This window comes from Hemicordylus capensis, chromosome 5 (assembly GCF_027244095.1).
Source record: "Hemicordylus capensis ecotype Gifberg chromosome 5, rHemCap1.1.pri, whole genome shotgun sequence".
NCBI classification, from domain to species: Eukaryota; Metazoa; Chordata; class Lepidosauria; order Squamata; family Cordylidae; genus Hemicordylus; species Hemicordylus capensis.
The window spans coordinates 68987293-69004878 of NC_069661.1; the positions used below are offsets into that span (position 1 = coordinate 68987293).

General features: G+C 43.1%; 1 protein-coding gene and 1 long non-coding RNA gene across 5 annotated transcripts in view; one reads left to right on the plus strand and one right to left on the minus strand.

Moving 5' to 3' along the window:
* The window catches only part of C5H4orf45 (chromosome 5 C4orf45 homolog), a 47956-nt gene that overhangs the window by 6451 nt on the left and 23919 nt on the right, over positions 1 to 17586 (minus strand). For 2 of the 4 annotated variants that reach the window (XR_008308454.1, XM_053255216.1), the window contains one exon: positions 2214 to 2313. Coding sequence is in view for 2 of the 4 variants with exons in the window: in XM_053255216.1 (XP_053111191.1) it covers positions 2214 to 2313 (100 nt within the window). In the remaining 2 variants the exon portion in view is untranslated. Of the gene's footprint in view, positions 1 to 2213; positions 2314 to 6013; positions 6133 to 17586 lie in introns of all 4 variants that reach the window. The other 2 variants (XR_008308455.1, XM_053255215.1) reach the window with 2 other exon arrangements.
* On the plus strand, positions 1065 to 6392 carry LOC128327067 (uncharacterized). The gene is made up of 3 exons (XR_008308456.1): positions 1065 to 1205; positions 5419 to 5474; positions 5904 to 6392. It is a non-coding gene; the product is annotated as an uncharacterized LOC128327067 (long non-coding RNA).

The following is a 17586-nucleotide window of genomic DNA, read 5'->3' on the forward strand; positions in this document are numbered from 1 at the left end:
CCTCGCCCCTGCAGAAGTGGGAAGTGGTTGTAAGTTCAACCTTAACCAGATGGTGGTCCGTCCATGACAATGGGGAAATCACAGGAGTCCCCACCCATGGAACACCACCCTGATCAGAGTAAAAGACCAAATCAAGCGTGTGACCTGCAATATGCGTCGGTCCAGAGACCACTTGGGATAGGCCCATAGTTGTCATGGCCACTATGAACTCCTGAGCTGCCCCGGACAGATTGGTCCCAAAATGAACATTGAAGTCCCCCAGCACCAAGAGTCTGGGAAACTCCAACGCGAGTTCCGCGACCAAGTCCATGAACTCAGTAAGGGATTCCGCTGGGCAGTGGGGCGATCAATACACCTACAGAAGTCCCAATCTATCCCTGGTGCCCAAACTCAAGTATACACATTCAATATGGTCCAATAGCCTAACAGGGACCCTGGTAAGAGAGAAGTTATCTTTATAGACCACAGCCACTCTACCTCCCCGCCCACGTTCCCTCACCTGCTCCTCTTTCCCACATTAAAAGAATTCTTCCCCACATTAAAAGGCCGTCCTTGGGGTGCCTGTGGGAAAACAACTATGTCAGGGGAAAGAGTTGTAGCTTAATCTTCCCTAAAAGCTAGTTTTCTACATGCAGATGCAATTTGTTTTGCAAGAGCCTTCAAAGCTCTGATTCCCTCACTGTAATCTGAAATAATGAAGGGCTGCTAGAGCATGTAATATATCTAAATGTTTCTAGCTTTCAAATGTAACTGGAATAATTTATATAGTAACATATTTATGCATATTAGAACACCTACAGGGGGTTTTCTTTTCTTTTTTACATTACTTGGGTTTTCCTGTGTGCAAACATTCAGCCTTTTTTTTTGTTGCATTACTTAAGCGAATGCATGCATTTTAAAGCAACCTTTAAGGGAGATCTCTTTATGGCCACTTACAAGTAATTGAACCATGGTTATTTACCAAGTGATCCTGGAACTGAAGAGGAAAATCCCTACTAGAAATTCACATTGAGTAGATTATCTGATGGCGAAAAGTAAAAGCTTACATATGGTGGGTGTCTTTTCAATGATCTAATATCCATCATGATATCCCATGGTGTTTGTTTTTTCTTTCTTTCAGAAATGAGCTTTCTATGCAGCAAAAGACAATGCTTTGATGGTAGTATGTGTCGGTGGCTATTTTGTCCCCATCAGGCTTCTACAGTGTAAGTTCTGACAGGCAAGAAGAAAGGGGTGGTGCTGGTGTCTCTGTGTGTGTGTGTGTATACACGCGCTCTCTCTTTCTCTCTCGCTCTCTCTCACTCATTGGTAAATAGGTAGGCAGAGAAATCAGGTTTTAGCTATTAATGCATAATTTTCACTTCTAGCCATGAAGAAAGATTGACAGGGTGGAACTAAAATATGCAGAGTGGGTTCTTTTTGAAGTGGGGGAGCAGCTAAGGGGATTTGCAAGTAAAGTACAAGGCTTTGACCTACTTCTGGCAGCACACAAAATTAGCTTAATAGCCACATGTTGATGATCTACATGCTGGCAAATAACCCTGTAAAGCATGTCAAGTTATAGGTACTTGTATCTTTTACTTTGCTGAGTTGCAGGATTGGGAGATGGTTCTAAGAACTGCAGTGCATTGCAATAGCCAGGGATTCTGCAAGGTCAGGCAGTGCAAGGAAGCTTACAAGAGACTGTCTGTCAAGTCTTTTAAAAATAAATGTAATCTCAGCTAAATTGGATTTCTTGCATTCAGTGTTACAATAATCTGCCAGAAGGATTCCCATAGACAGGGGGAATCCTCTGTGCTGATATTAACAAGAAAGCTTCCTATATGGAGAATAAACTGGCTAACTTGCTATAAAGAAATAGGTTCAGCTGGGATCACTTAAAAGTGAAATTGTGCAATTCCCCCCCCACTCTGGCTATTTAATGTTCATTAATAGCTAATTAATAATTAATGTGAACTCAACATACATTTTAACTGGCAGTATCTGAATAAGGCACACATAGAAATAGTATCACAGGCTAGGTTGGTCGTCCAGAATCCATGTTCATACTGCCTCCAACAAAGATCCTGTTCATTAGGTTGCTGAGTTCAAACATTGATAAAACCTTTGACTTCCCTTTGGCAATTTTTAAAGTGTCATCTGATACTCTTAACATAGTCCTGAATGTGACACCAAGTGGTACCTACCCATATAAACAACAGAAATTGCCCTACCTTCATTTGATGATATAAAATGGCCAGCCTAGCAGGATCATAGAATGGGTAGCCTGACCAACCCAAGACTTGTGGATCAGGACTGGGATACATTTTCCACCTATATTTGAGAGTAACAAAGTTGAAAGAGAAGAAGGTGAATGGGCTAGTACATTTCCCATACTGGATTGGTTGTAGTCAGCCAAGGTTCCTTACAACAATGACACAGGGATGGAGCCGCTGTGGGAAGAGCAGAAGGTTTCAAGTTCCCTCCCTGGCTTCTCCAAGATAGCGCTGAGAGAGAGTCCTGCCTTCAACCTTGGAGAAGCTGCTGCCAGTCTGCGAAGACAATAATGAGCTAGATAGACCAAAGGTCTGACTCAGTATATGGCAGCTTCCTGTGTTCCTTTGTAATGATGACAACTGCTGGAATTGTGATAGAAATTGAATTATTACTAGAAAAAAAAGTAAAGGGTTAATGTTACTGGGATGATTGATATATTATTTATTTATGTATTTTATTTATTTATTTATTTCATTTATAAACCACCCCATCCAAAGGCTCTCGGCGGTGTACAACAACTTTAAAAAGACATTAAAAACACACAATTCAAAACACAGTGCTAAAAACAATATAAAAACAATTCAAAAACAATTAAAGCCATTTAAAATACTTTTTTAAACACTTTACAAACATTGGAAGACCAGGCCAAACCAATCAGTTTTTAGGGCTCTCTTAAAGACAGTGAGCCTAAACTGTGGATATCTGCCAGGAGTGCATTCCATAGACCAGTAGCTGCTACAGAAAAGGCACGGTTCTGAGTTGCCACTTCTCCAAATAGATGACCTCAATGAGCGTTTGGGATCATACTGAAGAAGGTGCTCTCTAAGGTAGCTCGGACCCAAGCCATTCAGAGCTTTAAAGGTAATAACCAGCACTTTGTATTTTGCCTGGAAACATACCGGCAGCCAGATCAACTGTTTTAAGACAGGCATTATATGGTCTCTCTGGATTACCCCAGAAATCAATCTGGCTGCCACATTTTGAACTAATTGAAGTTTCTGAACTATGTACAAAGGCAGCCCCACATAGGCACCCCACACATTGCAGTAGTCAAGCCTGGAGGTTACCAGCTGGTGCACCACTGTAGTGTTTTGAGATCACTCTCTTCAAGAAATGGACGCAACTGTCAAATCAACCGAAGTTGATAGAAAGCGCTCCTGGCCATAGCTTCCACCTGAGATACCAGGGTGATGCCTGGATCCAAGAGCACTCCCAAGCTGCATACCTGTTCCTTTTGGGGGAGTGCAACCCCATCCAGCACAAGATCTAACTCATCCCTTAAATTCTGATCCCCCACAGTGAGCATCCATCTTGCTTGGATTCAGCTTCAATGTGTTATCCCTCATCCCCCCATTACTGCCTGTAGGCAGGCATTTAGGGAGCGAATGCCATTTCATGAGGAGGAGGAGGAGGAATAATAGATTTGGGTGTCAGCAGCATACTGATAACACCCTGCACCAAATCTCCTGATGACCTCACCCAGCGGTTTCATGTAAATATTAAAAAGCATAGGTGACAGAATGGAGCCCTGAGGGACTTCATATAATAACTTCCATTTTAAAGAGGAACTGTCACCAAACTCCAGCATCTGGAATCTGCCTAAGAGACAGGAGCGGAACCACTGCAAAGCAGTGCTTCCTATCCCCAGTTCCCCCAGGTGATTCAGAAGGATACCATGGTCGATGGTATCAAACACCGCCGAGAAATCCAAAAGAACCAACAGAGTCACACTCCCTCTGTCGATTCCCCGGTGAAGGTCATCTATCAGGCCGACCAAGGCAGACTCAACCCCATAGCCTGCTCTAAACCAGTTTGAAATGGGTCTAGATAATCAGTTTCCTCCCAAACCACCTAGAGCTGGTTAGCCACCACTCTCTCAATCACCTTACCCAATCATGGGAGATTGGAGACCAGCCTATAACTATCCATCACTGAGGGATCTAGGGAAGGCTTCTTAAGAAGTGGTCTAATCATTGCCTCCTTCAGACAAGGAGGCATCCTATCCTCCCTCGGCTATGAGTTCATGATATTAACTAGGCCATCCCCAACAATCTCCCTGCTAGACAGAAGCAGCCAAGTAGGGCAAGGATCCAGAGAACAAGTGGTGGGCTGCACTGCTCCAAGCAGCTTGTCCACATCATCAGGCATCACAGACTGAAACTGATCCAATCTAATACTGCAAGATTGCTGGACACCACCTTAATAGACTCTGCAGAAACAGTGGAGTCCAAGTCGGCCCAAATAAGGATATTTTGTCCGCAAAGAACCCATTAAAAGCATCGCAACAGAACAAAGTCCACGGGAATTGGTTTGAATAGGAAGGAGCCTGAATCAAACTCCTCACAACCTGGGACAGCTCTGCTGGACGTAAACCCACAGAAGCAATGCACGCAGACCAGAACTGAGATCAACCAGATCAACATTAAAACCCTCCAAGGCTTTTTGGAATCCTCTTGGGTCCAGCAGCCATTTCAGACAGACCATCTTAATAGGTCCTCCGCCCCTGCAGGGCTCGGTTGTGTTAATCAGTACTTACTAATCAATATTAATCAATACTTACATACCAACATGTGTACACTAATACTTTTCTCTCTGTCCTAAAGATATGTAAACTAGCTTTCTCATAAGTTTTCTCTCTCTCACTTAACATAAGTGTAAAGTAAAGATTGTTACAGTTATGATTTGGTTTGGATTCTTCAGAACCAACTCTGCTAACAAAAACCAACCCCAAATTGGGTTGACATCACAACATGGTGTTCGTTTCATGTGCGGGGTCCATGCATCAGTATAGGCTATTGCAATGTGGTCTATGCAGTAAAATATTGTGTCACTTGTTATGTATGTACTGAAACTACATAGCACAAAGGCAGCCCCAGAACACCATGATTCAGATACACTATCTGGAACCATTAATGGTAATATCTAGATTTTTTTAAAAAAGGATTGGTTGAATTTTTAAAACTTGGAGGTTAACCCAAGTTTGCTTCACTGAACTTTTGGGGGGAAATTGTGAATTGCTCCATGCAGAGAGGACAAAGACCTATTACCAATTCAAGCCACTACCTAGAGCAATCATTTTCCTCTTAGATACCATTAATGGCAGTGCTCCCTGCTAGCAGTTGGTTCTGAAAAAAGGTAACATCTCTTCCTTCCTCCCAGCAGCAGAGAATAACCAGCAGTATGGCTATGTCACAGCTGAGTGGAAAGAGCAGAAGCAGGTGAGAATGTGTCCCTAATTTATAGGCAACTGTACTAGCTTAAGGCTGAAGACAGATGTCTTCTCTCCCAAACAATATGCCTCTTACCACTTCTGGTCCTAATGAGAAATAATAGTGTTTATTAACATTCCCGGAGGGAAATGGCTTGTGCCAAATGTTTTAGCAATGAACAAGAAAAATATTGCTCTACAATAGCCTTCAACTAAGGTGATAGGAACTGTAAAAGGTTTGGAGAATCATCTCTGCGTCAGCACACATTTTAAAATCCTGTTACAGAGGTAGTAGGTCCAGAAAGGTGGCACACAGTCGCAGATTGTGGTTTGCTTTTGTCAGGTAGCTATTGAAACAACAATGGGAATGCTAATGCAAGGGGACAAATGTTAGAACTGTATGAGCTTTACTGATATTCTGATATGAATTTATACTTAGGAACCTAGGAAGCTGCCTTATACCGAGTCAAACCATCGGTGCAGTATTATCTATACAGAGACTGGTCGTGGCTTCTACAACAAGGCTGCAGGCAGCTCTCTCTCTCCTACCTGAAGATGCTGATGGAACTTGGAACCTTCAGAATGCAAGCATGCAGCTGCTCTCTCCCTGATGGGAATACCTTTGAGTGCTCACACGTCTCCCATTCAAATGCAAACCATGGTGGACCCTGCATAGCAAAGGGGACAATTCATGCTTGTTACCACAAGATCAGCTCTCCTCCCATAGACCAGATCTCCACTGAATCTTTTTCATTCAGAATGTTATCTTGTTTGTACTAAGTTCTGACTACACTCACTCACTCTGTAAACCTTGTTACAGAGAACAAAAATATTAACTCAGCCTCTTAAAGCATGATTGTGTACTAGTTGTCTTTACAGTTCTGTTAGCTAACAAACCAATCTAATTGCATGATGGCACTCAGGCGAACATTCAGCCTCTCTTCTGCCGCTTCATGAAGTAAATGCAGTGGAAATTTTTCCTTTAGGCCTTTCATGATATTGCATTGTGCTACAGGATTCAGCAAGCAATGGCATGACATCACGGCTATGGAGCAATATGTTTCTTGTCCATTAAATCTTTTGTTAAAAGACTTTTGATTTTAAAAGATCTGCATGGCTATTCCAGGCAGCCCACAGGCCTCCGAGCACTGTAGTGAACCTTACCGAATTTTCATAGTTACGGTGAGAGAAACATGTTCACACAGCTCACAAGTAAGGAAAATAAGCATTAGTACTCCACATTGATTATGATAAAGTGCCACTGTCAGTATATGGCTTAAGAGCACTTTTCAGGAGATCAAACTCCCTCAGCTTCCTAGCTGACGACTTCCATATCACATACCCCAGAAGCTCTTATTGATAGAGATATTTATTGGCTTTATATAGAATTTGACCATCCGTGAGGACTGGATTGTTCTGACCCTTTAACTAATGTCTAGAAAACACAGCAGTCCCAAAGAAAATAGAAGTTGGTCGAAATAAATAAATTATTCTGCCGGTTATCTGACAAATGGTTTTACTCATTATCCTGCTGTGTTTACACTCTTCTTTTACAAAAATAAAAAAATAAGAAATCCCTAAATTGTGCAAAATGTAAGTGAAAGTAAGCAATTTGCATGTATTTGCTTATATTGTATCATCTTTCACTTCTACTGGCAATGGTAAGTGGTGAAGAGCTATGCAGGAATCTGAAGTCCTTTCCCCTTACCAATTCTTAGCACTTTGACAGTGCCCTGGTCTGTCCCCACCCCTCTGCTGTCTACTACAATTTGAATTAAGTATTTTCTGCCCACTTCTAGAATTATGTTCCCAGCCTTAAGGACTAGATACATATCCTTTTCTCAAATAAAAGCTGAGATTTTCCAGCTGCTTAACATTACATAATTGCAGTTAAATTAATATTCCCAACATCTGATTACAGACAGTAGAACTGATAAAACTTTTAAAGCTTCAATTAAGTGTGTGTATGGGGGGGGCGGGATACTCTTGAATCTGGCTCTGTAAGAGCAGAAATGTGTCACTGATCCTCAGTGATGTGTCTGCGCTCTTACAGAGTACTTCTGGAAGTGTAGGCAGCGCTTGGAAGTATTAGCACGCTTGTGCAACCGGACTGGGAGAGTTCTGTGAGGGTTCTACAACATCCCCACAGACCCTGTTAATGTGCAAACTTCGTTAGGGTATTAGCAACTGACTTATTGCATCATTTGTACACTTAATGGGAGAAGTGCACCTTTTGCAGCGCCCTGTAGTTCCACCTTTTTAAGGCTATATGTTCAACATAGTAAAAGTCAAGAAGTTCTTGTGTGGAAATCCTGTTGGCTAACCCTGTCCAAAAGCCATTCTCTTATTAAATAATCATCGCAACTGTATTCATTTAGGTAATGGATTTCTATCCTGTCTTTCCTGACTGCAGTCACGCCAAAGCAGCTATAAAGTATATAACCACCATGTGTAAGTTGCATTACAAAGTAGTGAATTATTACGCTACTCAGTTAAAAAAAGAGTGAACTGGGATCTACTGCGGGAGTGACTTGCAGCAGATCACCTTTTGCTGCCTTTTGTGCTATTGTTAAATAGCAGTTAGCACTAGCAAGTTTTGTGTTTTTCTAAATTAAGCTGCTGAAACAAAGTTTTGGGCAAAACTAGATGTGTATTTGGGGGACTTCTCTTCTGCTACCAAAAGCAATGTCCTAGGCTGAGCATGTGCTCAGAGACACCTGTTGTTTAGACTTAGGCAAATGCCTGCATCACTATTTTGCACCTGGCTCTGGTTGGTGGATGTCAGGGTCCTAGTAAGCTTTGTGCCTGTAGCTCAGTCGTACAGCATCTGCTTAGCATGCAGAAGGTCCCAGGTTCAATCGCTGTCATCTCCAGATAGGATTAGAAAAGACTCTTGCCTGAAACCTTGGAGAGCTGCTGCCTCCAGTCAGTGTAAACCAGTCCTGCTCAACTTTGGCTCTCCGGCAGATGTTGGCCTACAACTCCCATAACCCCTTGCTATTGGTCACAATGGCTGAGGATTATGGGGGTTGTAGTCCAAAAACACCTGGGGGGGGGGCGCAAAGTTGAGCAGGCCTGGAACTGAATTGAAGAGCAATGGCCTGACTCTGTATAAGACAGCTTCCTATGTACCACGTTCCAAAGCCTGATGTACCACGTTCCAAAGTCCATCCATAATTACATAATGGGGCTGTTCACACAACCAGGCAGGTGGGAAGGCAGGGTCCAACCTACTTTGCCCAGGGTGACCGCTCACAACTCAGGCAGCACGCAAGCCGCACACCCACACAACCCAGCGCTGCTGGAAGCAGCATGGATGATTCTCCGCACTGCTCTCAGCAGCACTGGTAAACAGAGGCCGTAACTCATCCTGGCCTCTGGGAATCCCACCACACGGCACACATGATACATTGGGGGATTCCCCCAAGTGACAGGCACTCTAGGCACCTATCTCTGTGTATGGCCAGAGATAGAGGAGCAAGCCCAAGTTAAGGGAGTGCTTGCCCCCTAACCTCAGCTTGAGGCTAGGTGGTACTGGCCTACCAGGATTGGGCCTGATCCCGGCGGTTCTCATATGCAGCCTAATGGAGGCTGGGCATCCCTAGCCTGGGTTAGGCTGTGCATGAGTACAGCTTCAATTGGATGAGATCTACCCGATGGCCCAGAGATGAATGAACGATCAAATACATACTTGGTTGGAATGTGCAATATTGGTAAATTAAGTTACAGATATACACTTTGGATATTCTAAGCTATGTTGCAGTGGGATAACTAGAAGATAAGTGGGCAGAAAAGAGAGCACGAAGTAACCACCCCTTGTGTTTGAGACTGGAAAGAAGGAATTAACCACTAGGGGTGTGCATGGAACCAGCTGGTCCGGTCCGGGGTGTGTGTGTGTGTGTACAAACATATTTTATTTAACTCATCCCCTTCAAGGGAGTTGGTGGTGGTAGCGGGGGTGGGGTGTCTGCAGAGGTTTGCACACAGAGGCCAATTGCACAGGTGCAGCAGCCTCCAAAATGGCCACCGCGCTGGAGGGGGAAGGCCCGAATGGGCATGAATGTAGGCCAGAGGGGGGAGGGGGGACCTCCACCGCCACCACCCCCACCAACTCCCCAAAGGGGGTTAGTAAAAAAAATATTTTTTAAAAAAATGTCTGCGAACACCCCCACACACACATACCAAATCAGTCGGGGTGTGTGTGTGTGTGTGTTCAGTCCAGGGTCGGACCGAACAGGGAATGGTTTGGTTCAACCCCAAATGGTCAAACCTGTTCGCACATCCCTGTTAACCACTCTTTTTAGAAATTGGTTCTCAGTCAATTGCCTTAAATAAGGCTAATGGCTTTAAGAGAAAAGCATGGGTTAGGGCTGCTGGCCGTACAGCTTCTGAAGGTTTTAGTGCTGTCTTTTACATGTTTAAAAATATGCCATTTATCAATGTGATGTGTAGTAAATATGTTTATCTCCTGCAGCTAATCTACTTAGCACTTCTGGGGGAGGAGGAAAGAAGAGAGTCCGCATTATTTCACAGCACGATGCTGCCTAATGCTAATGCTGCAGTTAATCAGATGTTTAATGGTGCTTCTGGGGGGAAATAATATATTCCATGCATCTGAAAAGCTTGACCTTATACTCTAGCTAAAATTGGGCAGAAAAGCAAAGATTTCACTGATCTGGGATCTCTCTTTTTCTGTCTCAATAACTTCCTAAGCTGACAAATACCATTTTGTGCTGCCCTAGAATGAGGGGAATGTCTCAGTGCCATGGTGATGTCACAGGCACAATGCTGATTGCTACTTATGGATTCCAGCTGGGCTTCAAATTACTCTGAGGTAATGCAACCTAAGCAAATCCTATTTTCCTCTTCAAAAGCAGCTTCCAACGGCAGGCTCTGTACCAAAGACTCCCAGTGAAAAATCATTTCTTGGTCAGGGGAATATTGGTCTGGCAGCATCTGTTGAAAGTCTACTGCAGAAGATGCCAATATTGATAATAGCTGTGCTTCCGTACCTCAGCATCAGCTTTTGTTGTAAGAGGTGGCTGGAATGAAAAACCTTTTGATAAAATGCTAGATCTTGCTTGGCAGGAACCTTAATTACCACTGGTGTTATGCTAATAGCATTAATACATCCTGTATTCCAAATAGTTGGTTCTACAGGGGAAGCTGAAAATAACCACTCTGTGTCTGACATGACTAATGCATGTAGTGTAGAGGCATTCCAGTGCCACTGAGCCATTTTTGGAAGGGCAGTATATAAATAAATTGCCACTCATGAAATTAGGATATCTCAACATAGGAATCTACCTTATACTGAGTCAGACCCTTGGTCCATCTAGCTCAGTATTGTCTATTCAGTCTGGCAGCAGCTTCTCCAAGATTGTAGAAAAGAGTTTCTCTCAGCCCTACCTTGGAGATGCCAGGGAGGGAACGTGGAACTTTCTGCATGCAAGCATGCAAGTGCTCTTCCCATTGTGTCCCCATCTCCTAAGGGGAATATCTTACCGGTGCTCACATATAGTCTCCGATTCAAATGCAAATCAGGGCAGACCCTGCTTGGCAAAGGGAACAATTCATGCTTGCTACCACAAGACCAGCTCTCCTCCATAATGCATCTCCATAATGTAAGAAGTAAATAATTATTATGAAAACCATGTGGATAGTGTTGGAGATCAAGCTCCAGGTTGCTTTGACCTTTTGCACCAGTAACCCTAATACCACTAGGGACATTGGGAGCAGAGATAGATAGTTAAGGTCTCCTTCTCTGTCCTGATTATCTCTACCTCTATGACCCCTCTGTGGATAGAATGTACTCAGGAACTTCCTTGGAGTGACTTCCTCCTTCTTCTTTCCAGAATGCTTGTAGCGCTCTCTCTCATCATGCTTCTATAGGTGTGTCTCTGACCACCATGTAGCCAGTGGTTAGATACAGGTCTTTCCTATCATTGTTTATTTCTGAATAAAGTAGATTAATTTAACCGTATATGAATCTCAATGCTTATCATTTACAAGCTGTTGCCCCTAAGACTCTGTTAACTTCTGCTGTAATGGGAACAAGTTAGTTCTTGAAAAACACTGCTATATAAGCAGAGGTGCTCTTACCCCTGGACCTTGGGGCCACAGTCCATGGCCTCCAAGGTCTGGGGAGCTTCCAAATGACTGAGGGGGGGGAGCTCCTGCTGCCACTGCATGCCCTACTCTGCCACTGCCCAGCCATTCCAAACCATGGCTTTTCTGTATTTTTAGCTACCATGTGCATGGCCAAGCAGATCTCCTCCCCCACCCACCCGCTGCCGGCAGCGGCAGAGGGCAGAGCGGCTGCTGGGCCTGTCTGTCCGGCCCAGCAGACTTTGAAAACTGGGACTCACACCTGTGGCCGCTGGGCCAAACAGACAGGCTCAGCAGCCACTCCGCCCACTGTCACGGGGGGGGCCTACTTGGCTCACACACACCCCCGGCCATGCACATGGCGGCTAAAATTACAGAAAAGCCATGGTTGAGCACAGTGGGGCCTTGTAGCAGTGGCAGCAGTGGGGAGGCCTCATGGCAGCGGGGGGAGTGCCAAAATCACCTAGGGGCGCCACTGTATATAAGTAATCCCCAACAGATAGGCCTGTATTAAGTTGCACTGTAATCCTAGTTTTCCCTCGAGACACATCTCTATGAACATTCTTAAACTCCTGCCTGTTTGGTTGCCTGTAATAGGACTGAAGGAAGTCATCCATAATATGACAATACTGTCAGTAGTAAGTGACCAGTACTGAGTGCAGCTTTCCTGGTTGCTCTCCTGTTTTCATTGGTGAACATGGATACCTAGGTAAGGACTATTACTGTTGCCAGCACTGTAATTTGCCACAATTTACTAATTGCTCAGAGAAAACACCTGACATCATAGCAACTTTGTACCTCTAGTTACAGTTGGCAATATGCAAGGCCAATTTAATCATTACAGCTCCCATTTTGGAGCTGCTGAAAAGCACTTTCCTGTGTCGGTATCTTATCCAGGGGATATAATATGGAAAAGGCTCCCAGCCTAAATGTGCACATATTGGCTGACATCCAAACTAATGTTGTATTAGTGCAGGGTTTCTTAACCTTGGGCCCCCCAGATGTTGTTGGACTACAACTCCCATCATCCTTAGCCACAAAGGCCATGTCTGGGGATGATGGGAGTTGTAGTCCAACAACATCTGGGGGCCCAAGGTTAAGAAACCCTGTATTAGTGTAATGAGTGTGGGGGTGGGGGTGGGGGATTGAGACTGGGAGTCTCAAGTGCTCTAGTAGTATATAGTGCCCTTCAACAATGGCAAAAAGGTTCTCAAGCTGTTTCACTGAAATGAAATGAGAGAAAAGAACTGGAGTGGAATAAAATAAAATGGATCCCTGTCCCAAAGCAGCACCCTTATGCCCACCAGCAGGCCCCATTTGGTGGTATAATGATGAATGAGCCTTAGGCACGAATTGCAATGGTGGTCTTAGACCATGATTATAGTGACCCACCAGGATCCATTCTGTTACTGTTAAAATGTTATACTATTATGGTGGAACTACTATGCTGTGTTGCCTTCTGCCATCCAGATTTTGACTTTAAGCTGGAGTCGGTGTGGAGAAAACATGCCTTGATAAGTTAGTTATAAGTTTATTCGGTCATTGACCAGCAAACATCCCTTGATAAGGGGACAACAAGCATGTATGAGGAAGCCTCAGTTGCTGTCGAGGTGTCCTCTAAGTGCATCTGCTGTCTCTTTCACTCTCAAATATTGGTGTTACTAATCAATAAATAAATTGTTTGTTTGTTTGTGTGTGTGTATACACCACCTAATATAGAAATCTCTAGGCTTTGTTTGTTAGTTTGTCCTGTAGGCCTAACAAACACAATTATTGGTTTTTTCCCCCTGTAGGACCAGTGTGGAATACAATATTTTTAGGACCTGTGACGGAGCTATCAAAAAATACATGTCCACATCCATGCACAGTCACTACAGTCACCCGTTTTGTCATGGTTCTTGAAGTTTGCAGTGTAAGTTCGTTTTTTTGTATATTCATATGCATAATTTTTGAAGGGAGAAAGGCAGACCCTAATACATTCAGCCCATTTGCTGAAGGCATGTACTGCTAATGTCCCTGCCTCCTTATTCAGCTCAACACAACATGTGCAGTGACACATTCTGACTGCAACTCTTACAATAATAATTTAAGATAGTTGAAAATCTTATAAACAGAAGCTAGAGTACACATCATGTGCTATTCATTTTAGCAGCAATGCCCTGCCAAAAGGGGCGGGGGACCCTCATCCATCTGGTCATCCCTATATGCAAGAAGCAAAACAACATTTTTAAAAAACCAAAAACCCGAAAAACAACCCACCTGTTTATCCTGTGAATCATTCTCGATGTGTCATGCTGTGATTTTTTTAAAAATCTCAAAAATGTACAGATGTCAGGACTACCGATAAACAATATCTTCCTACCCTTTAACATATTTGTTCCTTACAAGACTAATTCTCTTCAAAGATTTGCTTAATTGTACACATTGCTCATGATTACCTTCTGCCATGTTGAAACAGATGCACTGTTTGGAAATGCAAATTATTTAATAGTGAAGGTGTTAGCTTGCAGTCCTCATATTACTCTCCCAAGGGATTCATTCACTTTGGGGTTATGAAGCTATTACTACCACTAATATGAATATTTATATACCACTCTTCAACTAAGAAGTCAGGTTACGATCAGGGCAGAGGATGCAGAATATGTATATCTTGCTCAGTGCAATTGTTTGTTTCACCTGAAGGGATTCTGCAGAAACAACTCATCAAGTGATTAGAGATATGCCAGAAATGGACAGGTGGAACTTGCAAATGCAAAGAGAATAGATCCTGTATTTTTTTTTTTAACATAATGCTAAGATGCATACCTTTGGAACACATCTACAATTTTTTCTTGTGGATCAAGTTCTTGCATAACATCTACTTCTTGTAATTAAAAAAATGTAAATTGGTGTTGTGTAAAAAATGCTGTAACATACTTAATGTTTATAAATCAGGTGGACATCTTTCTACACAAATTGCTAAAGAATTCGGGGAGGAGAAGTCTGTGTGTGTCTGTCTGTCTTAATATTGGCAACTTTTGCAGATAGAAGTCAAGAACTCCTCTACCAGTTATGTAATATATCAACAGCAAAAGTTAAATGTGTATTATGCCACATGCAAGTTTGATCTGCATGTTTTTTTGGCACCAGATTCTGACAGAAATAATTATTTCTAAAAGCTTGACTTTTATACAGAGGACATTTTGTCACTCATGTATAAATTCATGTAAATAAAATAGGATGTCCCAGAAAGGATTTAAAATATAAGGATTTTAGCATGGACAGAGACCCTCCCTGGGCCTGCCTGATGTTTTGCTTCCTGTTCACATGCAGAGTAGCCAAGATTATAAACAGAAGCACCATATAATCAATCTAGGCAAGCAGACAATTGTTATAAAAGAGGAGAGCCTTCTACTGCATTCTCAGCATGCTGGCTTCCTCCTCCCTTATGATCAACCAGCAGGCAGCCACACATAGATCACACAAACATGCACTTATGCGCAGGCATATTCACTACACACTGCACACACATGTGGGAAACCTCCTCCATGTGCACACACATACACTGGTGCATACATGGTAATCTTCCCTTCCCACTTACTCTTCCCCCTCATATCTCCTGTGACTGGCGAGGACTGTTAAGACTGACAGGTAGGTATTCTAAGCCAGGTTGTGGTGGTTTTCTCAGGGTCAGGGGTTGACGAAGTATGTTCCACCCAAATCACAGCTAGACTGACTGACATACATGAGTACAAGGAATTTCTGCAAGACCACGGAGTCTCTACTATTGACAAATGCCCCCACTTCTGTTCTTGAATAGCTACACATGGACTGACTGTCTGACATACAGCACAGTGTTACACATGCAGTACTCACTCAGTTACTTGAGCACTGTTGTGCAAGCACAAAAATTGCACAGAGTTGTGTGACAGTTTGGCTGTTTATATATAAACAGTCACATGGTCACACAACTCTGCACAATTTCGTTCTCGCACAACAGCATTCTTTCATAACTGCATGAACCTGCATAATGTTGTACAGAGTATCAGCCACTGAATATAATGTATACATAAATGAAAGCTAATTTTCTTATGAAGCGCATTTCTGAAGCAGATCCTAGTACCCGCATGGTATATATTCAATGCTAAATGAAATTAACTCTTCCAAAAGCATATAGTTTTAATTATAACTTTGTGTGTGCATGTGCATGTGCATGTTCACACTTTATACATTGCTACCTGCCTTTGACCTTTAACATAAGAAAAGGAAAAGGAAGTTGCAGGGGAGTAACAGCAGGAAAGAGGACATGCCCTCAACTCCTGCTGTGGGCTTCCAGTGGCATCTGGTGAGCCACTGTGTGAAACAGGATGCTGGACTAGATGGGCCTTGGGTCCGATCCAGCAGGGCTGTTCTTATGAAAGGTTGCGCCATCAAGTCAGTGTCAACTCCTGGCGGCTACAGAGCCATGTGGTTTTCTTGGTAGAATACAGGAAAGGTTTACCATTGCCATCTCCTGCGCTGTACCAGATGCTGCCTTTTAACAGCTTCCTATATCACTGCTTCCTGATATAGGAGTTCCCCATATTCTGATAAACACACCAGCGGGAATTCGAACCAACAGCCTCCTGCTCTCTAGACAGAACCATATAATGGTTCCCTGCTGTGCCATTAGGTGGTTTCAACATAAGAAGCCATCGGATAAATACAGGTAGACTACAAAATATTATACCTGCGTTATAGTTTAGCAGTTGAGCTGTCTGTTGAAATGATAGGCTACTGTTAAACAAAGATATAACAATGTTATACATTTGAAGTGTTTTCCATTTTGAAAAGATGGATGAGAAGCTAACTTTCAGGGTAAAAATAGGCAGCTTCTGGAAACTGTTCACTTCCTGTCATTGAACTCAGTTATTTGGAAGGCCAGATTGGTATATTTTTCCTTCCCCTTGATAGTCAGATCGGTATAATCCTCCTTGTCTTTTGCACTGTGCTTGCAAATGCCGTGTTAAGTATATGCTAAACACAGTCATCAGCCCCCTACCAAAGCCAGGTGAAGCAGCCATCTCAGGTGGAAGTGGTAGTAGATTGCCCACTGGCTAGCTCATTTGCCTCCATCAAACTTCATCTGGCAGTGGTGCAGCAGGTGCCATTGCCCTCCTCCACACTTCCTTCTCTGGTCCCTCCCTTGGGTTCTTCAAAAGCCAAAGGCATGAGGAGAGCAAAAATCATGGCAGCAGTTGATGCTCCACCACCAGGTGAAGGAGAGAGGAAGAGCACAGGCAGTGGGGGAGCCCTGAAGGGATTGTCAAGCAAGGTGGGGAGAGAACAGTGCAGCACACTCTATACACTACAGGAGGGAAGAACTGAACTGAAGAAGATGAGGTTGGGTGAGAGAGGTAGGCAATGTGTTCTGCACACCACAAGGTTAGGGGTGGGAAGATGGGTGCACTGTGTGGTGGTGGTGGGGCCCTCATTGGGCTGGACTGTCCCAGACCTTAGCAAAAATTATAAAGTGACAAGAAGAATTGCTAGGGTATATTTCCTGTAACACAGAATAGCAGAATCTAAGGGTGGAGCCAATGATAATGGAAGCATTAACTGAAAAATGAATCTTATGAATTGAGAACTAAAAATATCAACAAATGCAATGGGCATAGGAAAGATCATGACGTTATTCTGAATATGCAGATACCCATTTGGTTACTGTATTGGTTATATACTGTTACAAAAATAGTTCTGTTTCCAATTTAAAATATTTAAGATTGGCTTTAGTTTAGTCGTTCATCTAATCCAACTAGGAAAATATTATGTCTTGTGGGAAATCCTGAAAGGGACCAAATTTAATATCTGATCAGAAATAATATAGTAATAATAATGTTTTAAATGTTACCAGTAACATCTGTACTAGTTTAACTAGTGGTTCATATTACATTCCTTTCTGGTGTGTGTTAATTTTGAGAGGGCAAATGTGTGTCACCACCAGCCTCACTATAAGAATCCATCTTGTGTGTGTTCAGCTGAAACACTTAGTTTTG